Source organism: Eutrigla gurnardus (assembly GCF_963514095.1).
Source record: "Eutrigla gurnardus genome assembly, chromosome: 23".
In the NCBI taxonomy this organism is placed as follows: domain Eukaryota; kingdom Metazoa; phylum Chordata; class Actinopteri; order Perciformes; family Triglidae; genus Eutrigla; species Eutrigla gurnardus.
Genome location: NC_139934.1, coordinates 13,312,139 through 13,322,323, shown reverse-complemented (window position 1 = coordinate 13,322,323; position 10,185 = coordinate 13,312,139). Strand labels below are relative to the sequence as shown.

Sequence of the window (10,185 nt, the reverse complement as noted above, 5' to 3'; positions counted from 1 at the left end):
TCCTCTGAAGCTCAAGTTATACTTTCTGCATCTACGCATGCGGACATGAGGGGACACGTGATGTGAATTTCGTTATCAGACGACCCAGTCTCACGGCAGATCATGAAATAGTGACGATATTCATTCTACAAAAACAGTGGAATGGAAAGTTAATTGGGATCCTTTTTTGTGTTGGACACTCAAATTAAACACATCCATGTGACTACGCAACAGCCAGAGCTGGTATTATATAAAATAAATTAAATATTGAGAAAGGTGGGTCAAACAAACACAGGACTTTCCACCATGAGACTGATGTTCGAGGGCATGTGTCCCTTGAACATCGGTGTTGCTGTTAAGTGATGCATTCCTAACTAAGTGGTTTTGTGGCCTGAACCTAATTGTACATACTTCTTGTAAGTCCAACCACAATGTTTTTCCTCAATTTAAGTGTTTTATTGCAAACAAAAACATAGTGCGGGCTCGAAAGAAACTTCCAATTAAACTACACCCAGACTGGGTTGCATGAGGGTGTGTGCGTGTCGACATACCGCCAATTTGTTGTGACATCGCAATCTACTGCACGTCACAACTCTTGCCCTTCTAGTGGACAGTATGAACACAACTATACACAACTCTGTGTACGCGGCCATTTGGAAGTATAACAGAGGTTTAACGTCTGACTGCTGATTGGTCAGCCTGGTCTCGTTTATTGAGAGTTGGTTTTGGTGAACAGGTTGACAAACAAGCACAGGACTTTCACCCAGGAAACCGCTGTTTGTTTCCTGCATGAAACCAAAAGTCAGTGTCGGCTTATTTCGACTTACATCCATAAATTAACCGCGTGTTAAAATAACGTGACTGTAGTCCGATCCGAGAGGGAACACATTTAGATTACTATTCTAGTTTAGTTGTATGGGAAGATGATTTTCTTAAGAGACAGGGTTGGTTTGGTGCAGAGCAGGTAGTGTTGGTTTATAACAGCTTTTTTCCCACTGAAAAATCTAAAAATCGAATAACGGCTTGTATTTTGCCTTTGTCTCCATTCTGTTAGGTTTGGTTTGCTCACTTCCTCTCCGTTTATGATCTGAGCTGTCACATTTAATTGGTTTAGTTCACCTCTGTTATGGACCCCAGATTTTTGTAAAGCCATCTTTAAACAACAAGTATTGGTTATTTATTATTCCTTATTCATTTCTTTATTTATGAGTTTGTTTGTTAGTATTTCTACATTCAATGTTCTCAGTATATTAAGCTGAATATGAACTTGAGTGTAACATGCATGCCACTGTGGGATACAAAATGTACTACTGCAAATGTTATACAATGATTAAAAAAAAATTACAATATGAAAATCTTTTATAGTTGTATGTTAATTTATAAAACCCATAATTATAAATTAATAGATTACCAACATTTATGACTTAACGGAAAGGAAAACACGTGCAAATGGGAATTTTCACAACCGTACAACCCAGAAGTTGTATTATATTTTAAATTTTTTATTATTAATGTTTTTTTATTAATTGATTTTAATGTATCTATAAAACACGGGTTTATAATATATTAATAATTAATAACGCAATTTAGTTGCAACGTATAAATCCTCTACATTAGAAAGTAATATTGCTATAACTGACAGTGAATTTCCTACTGTATACTTTAGAGGGCGCTACTTATGAAATCTGACGACTCCAGCCACTACTGCAACTCTGCTGTTGCTGTACCAATGTCAAGTCATCTGCTATCAAAACGTGTACTTCCTTTTATTGCTTTCAAAACAAAAGCCTATTCGTCCAAGCCACGGTCAGTCATCTGTTGTGACATGATCGTGCATTTATTTTGAAGACCCACTTCCCTTACATCCGGCCTTACTCCGTCAAACCTAACTGCTGTCTTTCAACATCATCCAAACATTAGCTTGTTGAGTAGCTTTTAGCTAGCCAAACTCTTCCGAAAATAGAGCTCGGAGCCAAGCTAACATATGAGTCGCAAAAGAAACCACAGTTTCGTTGAAACGAGCCTGTCTCCCGAAGTCCACGGCGCCTACATGGAGCCTCCCGGGTCAGCGAGTCGAGCCGACGGGGATTTCCTGGAGCTGGAGCACGACGAGGAGCTGCTGTGCTCGGTCAGCGACATCACCGAGCACCTCGGCAGGAACATCACCGTGGTGCTGGAGACAGCGCTGTCTGAGATCCGCAAAATGGTCAGCATCAGGATACGAGTGCTGAAAATGGAGCTGCGCGAGAAGAGCGAGGAGATCGAGGTGTTAAAGGCGAGACTGGAAACATCCCAGAGGGACGGTCGGGACCTTTTCCCCGGCGCTCCCAGCATGGAGACCTCTGCAGATGCGGGCTTCAAGAAACACGACTTCGGCTCCGGCAGCAAACACAACAGTGTCGACCCCCGGAAAGCCAAGGCTCTCATGCCCGGCGTGAAGAAGGAGAACATAGATGCCATCTGCGACTACCTCATGAAGGATAAAAACTCGAGGGGGTGCGCCGAAATGGACGGAGACCAGAGCAGCCAAGCCAGCGGGGACAGGGAGGCTCGTCCGGATCCGGATCCGCACTCCCTCAACCTGTGGCCAGACAGCGGCATGGCTGGCTCCGGGCCTGGGCACGGAGACTCCGAGGCCACCACAGATGACCTCTTCGGGATTCTCCCCTCGGGCAGCAAACGGATGTACGACTACGAGTGGATCGCACCTATGGAGTATTCTTCAGACCTGAAAGGTAAACAGAGGTGTTGTTGTACCGTGTTCTATGGAAGACCAATGCAGCCAAATGCATGAAAAGTTAGGAATGATAAACAAACAAAAAACAGCAAGAAGATTCTGGGTTTGACCAGTTAAAAGTTAAAATTAAGTCATTTTTCACTATGAAAGACTTCGTGGATATGATTTAGATAGTATTAGACAGTTTTTGCGAATTGAAATATGTGAATACTATTAAATAATAATTAGTTAATTATAGGATTTTGCATCAATTAGATAAAATACTTTAATTGGTAACTGTGTACCAAGATTACCCCCAAATCTCTATAACAACAAACTGGTTTTCTTATAAGATATTTTTCATGCTCTATTTTCTCAGTTGATTTAAACTAAATGTGCAACCTCACTAAATTGCAGCTTAAAATTATATATATGTTTACCAGGTGAGCAACTTTACAGGCTCAAATTATTTCATACTAAATCATAATAACAATATTATTGTATTTCCTATATATGCTCTTTTCTTATTACTTATAGGACCAAAACATTAGTTATTACATCATCATTTGGACTTCTCTCATTTTCATATTGTTTTACCGTAAAAATGTATTTCTTACCTTATTCGTAATTTCTGTTAATTATTTATTACTATTTTTTTTTTTAATCATTGTTAACTTTTTAGCATCTTTTTTCTTTCCCTAGTGGGAGTGGCCTTCTTGGAATGCCAATAAGAAATGAGTATCCTCTTGAGATCAATGTTCATGTAGACATTAAAATGTTTCTCAGTCATGAAGGAACCTGAGTGTGAAGACGCCCCGACTGGTGACACGGAGGATGAAGAGGATGACGATGAGGCGGACGAGTCTTCGTCGAGGAGGGAGGGGGGAGGACTGGAGGAGGCCCAGGCCCCGCTGTCACACGTCCAGGCCTCTGAGTTCTCCATGGAGCTCCAGAACTCTCCTGGGGGGGGAGGGAGTCCTCTGGAGGGCAACACAGACAGGCCTGTGGCAGGTGGGTGAGAAGGGAAGGGAATGATGGTGAAAATGACAAAAACAAGACTGAATGCATGTGTAATAAACTGTTAGAATTCTTTTTTTTTTTGCACCTATCACTGGATTGCAAACTCTAGCAGTCTTTCAGTACATTACCAGTGTTTTTGGACTGGAGGGTGAAGCAAATCTAGTAACTACAGGGTGGAAAAACAGAGGAGCTGTACACAAATAAAATGTACAATAAAATAATAAACGTGTATGAATAAAATGGCAACAAAAGACGAGGCAACAGTGCTATATTTTGTGTAATTTGAATCTGTGTGGTTCTGGACTTGTGTTCCAGTACGCTGTTATGGACTAACGTCTGTTTGTGGTTCCAGGCGGGCAGTTTCCCGGCCACACCTACATCTGCTCTCTGTGTGGAACCTTCTGCCCCGACTCCATGTTCCTCGAGGAACATGTCAAGCTGATACACTCTGACTCTGCCGGTGCTCAGGCTCTCCAGGCCTTGCAGTCCGCTTGCTCAGCGGCGCCCGCCATCGGAGACGGCGGCGCCGACTCCAGGAGGGGCAGCGGGGGCCAGAACGAGGACGCCCCGGGAGTAGGGGCCGGCGTCGGGCTCGGAGCGGGGGCCGTGAAGAAGGAGATAAAAATCGAGGGCGGGTACGAGTGCGGGGACTGTGGACGCCACTTCAACTACCTTGGCAACCTGCGGCAGCACCAGCGTATCCACACGGGGGAGAAGCCCTTCATGTGTCCGGAGTGCGGGGAGAGGTTCCGCCACGCCGCACGCTTAAAAAGCCACAGGCTGGTGCACAGCGGGGCCCAGAGCCCCTTCCCCTGCCCCCAGTGCGGCAAAGGTTTCTCGGTGCTATCTGGACTCAAGAGACACCAGCGGGTTCACACCGGCGAGAGCCCGTACGCCTGCCCCCAGTGTGGCAGGCGCTTTAAAGAGCTGGGGAACCTGTACACCCACCAGAGGATCCACAGTGGGGCCACGCCTTACTGCTGCCAGCAGTGCGGCCGCAGCTTCCGCCACCTGGGAACCTACAAGAGCCACCGCTGCACCCCGGCACAGTAACCAGGGCAACCAAGGCTCCAAGAAATACCAAGAAATAATGTCAAATACAGGACGTGGTGTTGACCGTGGGGGGGACCGGGGGACAACGGGGCTGCTATCCTGAGATGCTTCCCGTCACATTCATGTCATTTCACACCCGCATCAGGCATCATGAAAAGCTGCATCATGAGATTCATTCTGGACCTCGGGAACGGTTCGACAAAACGATATCAGCTGTAGGTCGACGTCTCTCTCCGCTCGTCTTTTCAGTGTGACTGTCGTCGTCCCATCATGCTATCGAGTCCGTACGCTCCGAGATCACTTCCTGCTCGAGGATGAGAGGAGGAACGCGGAGGTCGGCCGTGACTGCTGAGGAAAACGCAACGCTTCCTGATTGTGCTGCTTCGAAATAAAAGATTTTTAATGATAAAATAACTGGGGATTTTTCTTGTGAAGAATTTACAGTAAAGTGTGTTTGTCACCGAATTAGCGGAGCTTTGTCTGCAGCTATTCTTTAATAAAACACATCTAACACTGCAGGGAGGAAGAGTGGGAGCAAAAATACAGGAGACTTTTATTGTGAAAAAATACTGAATTAACAGCTGTGTTGGTGGCTATTCCTGACTAAAATAAGCAAAAATAAGGGGAGACTTGTTTTGAATTATTTACAGGAAATTAAATGTGTTCATCACCATATTAACGGATACTTTGTTAGCAGCTGTTCTTACATAAGACATTACAGCAGAGAGGAAGAGTAAGCTGCAAAAATACTTTTATTGTGAAGAATTTATAGGAAATGAAATGTGTTTACACCAAATATATCCCGTCACTATCCGATCAGACAGGTCACAGTAAGTTCTGAGGACCTAGGACTTGAGTCTCCATGACAACAGAGCAAACTCCATCCACTGATGGACACCGTTCTGCTAGTGACCTTGAGCGGAGGTCGTTTTGGGAAAAAGCTGCATCAGGTACCACATGGACTGTGTAGGAGGAGACATTGAACAGTGTGTAGAGGCTTATAAGTGGACTATACCAGTGGTTTAGCATGTTTCAGCCCATTTGCAGTACTTTCATTTATTTAAACCTGAAAGTATCCTTCCTGATTACTAGTACTTGGGATTGTATTTGACAGGCTGACTTCCTTATTGTGTACAGTCTTTATGCACACTGAGGGGTTATTAATAACTTTTCTGCACATTCCCTTTTAAATTTGACCTCCAAATTAAGTGCTTAAGATCATTTGGATAAACTGTTTGCTTGTTGCCCAAGTTGCAATCAACTGTAATTACCCTGTAACTGTTTCCTGAAGCATTCCACAGCCTAATTCAGTATAAAAATCAGCTTGAATGGCCCTGAAGCTGGCTGGAGGAGAATTTAATGACACTGATGCAGCTGAGAGGGAGATCGGCGCAGCGTTGGGTAGCTGTAAACATTAATGTTCTTCTTCATGCAGAGCTGGAGAGTCCTGCTCTGCTGTTTAGTTGTTAGTATTCCAGTTTGAAGTATTGTTTGGCAACCTCCGGTTCTGAAACATGAAGCCAAGTCTAAAGAGCTGTAAACTTGCATTCTCTCTGCTGGCCATCAGGGGGCGACTCCTCTGGTTGCAAAAAGAAGTCTGGTTGCATGGAAGTCTATGAGAAAATGGCCCTACTTCTCTCTTGATTTATTACCTCAGTAAACATTGTAAACATGAGTTTATGGTTTCAATCTGTTGTTTCAAGTCTTCTTCAATCCAGCATGATGTTCATTTATGGGTGACGTCACCATGACTACCTCCATGTCACTCATATAATCAGTGAAGTGATCATTCCCTTCCCGAAACCAACCACACCTGACTGAATCACATTGTGATCAAGTAGATTTCAGTCGTCTGCAGAACTTCATTAAAAACACTAAAAAATGAGTGGACTCTGGTACGAATGGAAGATGGTGAAAAGGTGTTGAATATGTTCAGCTGTTTTAATCCATTTATTAATTTGCCTTAACCTGCTGAGCCTCCAAGTACACCACCGCCTACGTGTGGACAGACTCTGGAACTACAACACAAAATACCTTATTTGTATGTGACAGACTATATCATCGGTTATTTTCTACTATTTTCTTTCTGTGTGACAACTACTAAAAAAAGACAAGCAGTGAAAGCTCAGTAGAAGAACTGACCTCAAGCATTTCTGTAAAATGAGTTTCAGGTTTATTACTTTTTGCAAAAAAGCAAGAAGATAACTAATCCAAATCTGTGAAACTGAACTGCTTTCCAATAAAGTGTTGTCTTAATGTCATGGATGTGTGTATGTTTTTAATAGAATGGACATATATTCAAGTACTGCATGCAGAAAGTACAACATCTAAGCAAGTACAATACTGCCACCATATACAGTTCTGTACTCATAAAGCCTGACTGGCTACAACATTAAATGTTAATGCATCAGTATTTATAAAAAATATATTTTAGAGAATTATATACCTGATGAGGGTAGTTTATATATTAGTTTTGATATTTAAATACATTTGACTTATAATAATTCAGAACGTTTAATGTAAAGGACCCTAAGTAGGGCTGTCAATCAATTAATAATTTGAACTGAATGAATGAAATAATGTGTGGAGGATTCTGTTGCGTTTTGCTCTTCGTTCTCTCCCCCTCCCTTTTGTTCGGTGTCTCTCCTAGAGCTTGTGTGGAAGGAGGCGTGGCTTCTCTCTCTGCAGGAAGGAGGCACACCTGTTCCCAATCATCACCTCCTCTATAAAGGCCTGCTTTTCTCATGACTGCCAGAGAATGCCGTCGTGTTGGGTCGTCCTCTGTGGTCTTTTCTAGTGGTCTCCCTTGTCTTAGTTGCTACAGGGTTTTGTGGTTAGTTGTTTTGGGGTTTTTGACTTTTGAGGCTTGCCAGTGTGTTTTCCTGCTCTGCTATTAAGAAACTCACTTTGCACCATCCACCAGTTTCAGGCTCTGCTCTGGGGTCTGATAGAAATGCCTCTCTCAAGATATGATGATCAAATTCATCGCAGTTCATGTCAATATTTGCATGAAAAGGCCCACAAATGAAGATATTTCAACTCAAAAACACAAGATAATGAGTAAAACTTTAAATAACAATTTCCGATGGGAATTAGAAATCAATAAATTGTTTTATTTCCAATTATTTTTCCAAATATATATAATTTTTATCAATGAAAGAAACTTGGCCTATATGTGTCCACCAGTTTGTTTAACTATATAGCCGGTTATTTACATGTGCAATTACATTATCCCCACACGGAATTGGCCTTTTTTTATCTCAGCAGCCACAGGCTTCCATAGTTCCGTCTTTAAAACGTTGTTTTGGTTTCCAGTCCCAGCTCGGTCCTCTAACATCTTCTCTGTCAAACCTTCAGGAATAATCAGCAACCTGATTCCTGAGGCTCTCTGACATTTTCCATGCACATATTTAATTATAGTCCTTGAGTCAAGATGGATGGCTCCAGGCTGAGGACTGTTTATTATTTATTATCTCCCAAGTATTTTTTTGTTTGGATCCAGAGTGGTGTGTGAGCAACAGATACTGTCATGTGGTTATCCTACTATAGCTGCACTTTATGATTAATTACCCTGCTGCTGGCTGGTTTTTACATTTGGAGCATTGCTTTCAAATTAATTCAGTAACTTCTTATTGGAGAAAGCAGGTAATGGGTTTATGTTCGATGTAAACCAGCATTCAGGATGCTCAGCTAACATTTTTTTAGGTTCGAGTAAATGAAGAATAATTTACTTAAAGAATCTTCTGATTCTACAGAGGAAAACAAAACTGTATTGGCAGCTTTGATGGTGCTGGAGTCGTCCTGAGCACGGACACTTCATCAATGAAGTTGCTGGCCCATGTATAGATCTCGCCACAACGATTTAATAAAGTCACAGACAAGGAAAAAACATTCTACGTTTCTTTGGAAGGCGTGAGATGTCTGAGCACGTTTCAAACCAAAAGTTTGAGAATTCAGTTCTGCATGAGAACTGCATTTTGAATTCCATTTCGGGGGAATCGCTTGTTTGTGCATTTGGTCTTGACGTATCACAAATTAGTTTCACAAAAGTCCACAAGTCTGCGTAAGGATGGAGTGGTGGATGGGTCAAAAAACACAGGACTGAGGTTTTACTAAACCTAACCAACACGGGGGTAACCATGGTAACGGAGCTTTGGTGGTCTTAAACCCCTGGTCAAGAGATAAAACACCTCCACAAAACTTCATTAGGGGTTCGTTTCTGATCTGGGGGGCTCTCTCCATCCAGCCGGTGACACTTTAAAGGTCCCCTAATTTCCCAATCGTTCATCGCAATATGCATAAAAGTTTAACACAGATGCATCTGTCCTGTACAACGTGTTTTCCTTAAATTTATTTTAATATTGCTAATATTTATAACATTTAAAGCACAGATGCACCTTTCAATCTGGACGTATAGAGAAGTATAGAGTCAGAATACACACCAGCACTAGTCATTCTCTACATTAGATGAGAATTGAATATCATCTCTGTAGTTTTGTTGGTGTGTTTTCACACCCTGCAGAGACACTTCATGCTCATGCCTGTAGGGGGGGCTGGTCCTCTGCACAGCAGCTCTGTGTGTGGACATGAATACATTACAGTCCACCACTGGTAAACAGAAGGAAGCTGCTGCTGGTGATGGTCCTCATAAATTAAATAACTTGAATATAAAAGACTTCTTGTGAAAACAGCTCAACAAGATACAGAAAAGAAAATCCAATCACATAAAAGGCACGGATTTTACAGCGACGCAAAAACACTCAAATTTACTTTTATTTTTATGACTATAAAATGTGAGAAATATAGATGATGGTTTCCAGGGGATTTGGTTAAACATTGAATTGAAGAGTTTTGAGGCTTAATGGCAGTTATTAACAATGGTTAAATGTTTTATTCAGAGAGCGGGGGGATGTGGGAAGATCATGTGAACATCATTATGAATGATTATAGAATCCGCATGGCGGCCAATAACTGACCAAATAAATCCCCAGTTGGAACTGAACGGCAGCAAATGAGCTTCTGACTTTGTGTGGCTTAATGACTTAAAACACGGCCAGGAAACTGATCCAAGGTTCTCCATCAGAATGACGTGGAACAGTATCATGAAGCCAGCAAGTAAAAAAAACAAACAGTTTCCAGCCTGATATGCATGCAAAATAACAGTGCAGGTATAAAAACATATGATATAAATACAATCTAGTTTTTTTAAATAATAGAAATATAAATGACAAGTTAATGTAAATAATATTCATATCTTCTATCAATTAATTAAAATGAAACAATACATTTATTAATGAATATGCTCGATGGAAAAACTCGTCTTGAAATCACAAAGGTGCCATATTACTGAGCAACATGAAGCACTACAGGTGAGACAATCTCCTCTCTAGTGGGCTTTCATCCCACCCACACTGATG

At 42.0% G+C, this 10,185-nt stretch overlaps 1 protein-coding gene across 1 annotated transcript; it reads left to right on the top strand.

The window, feature by feature from the left end:
* Nucleotides 1-1,666: 1,666 nt before the first annotated feature.
* On the top strand, nucleotides 1,667-5,451 carry znf16l (zinc finger protein 16 like). Its single transcript, XM_084003534.1, has 3 exons — nucleotides 1,667-2,714; nucleotides 3,482-3,706; nucleotides 4,068-5,451. The coding sequence occupies exons 1-3, from the start codon at nucleotides 1,964-1,966 to the stop codon at nucleotides 4,766-4,768; spliced, it is 1,677 nt and encodes a 558-aa protein (XP_083859660.1). The 5' UTR covers nucleotides 1,667-1,963; the 3' UTR covers nucleotides 4,769-5,451.
* The last annotated feature ends 4,734 nt before the right edge of the window (nucleotides 5,452-10,185 follow it).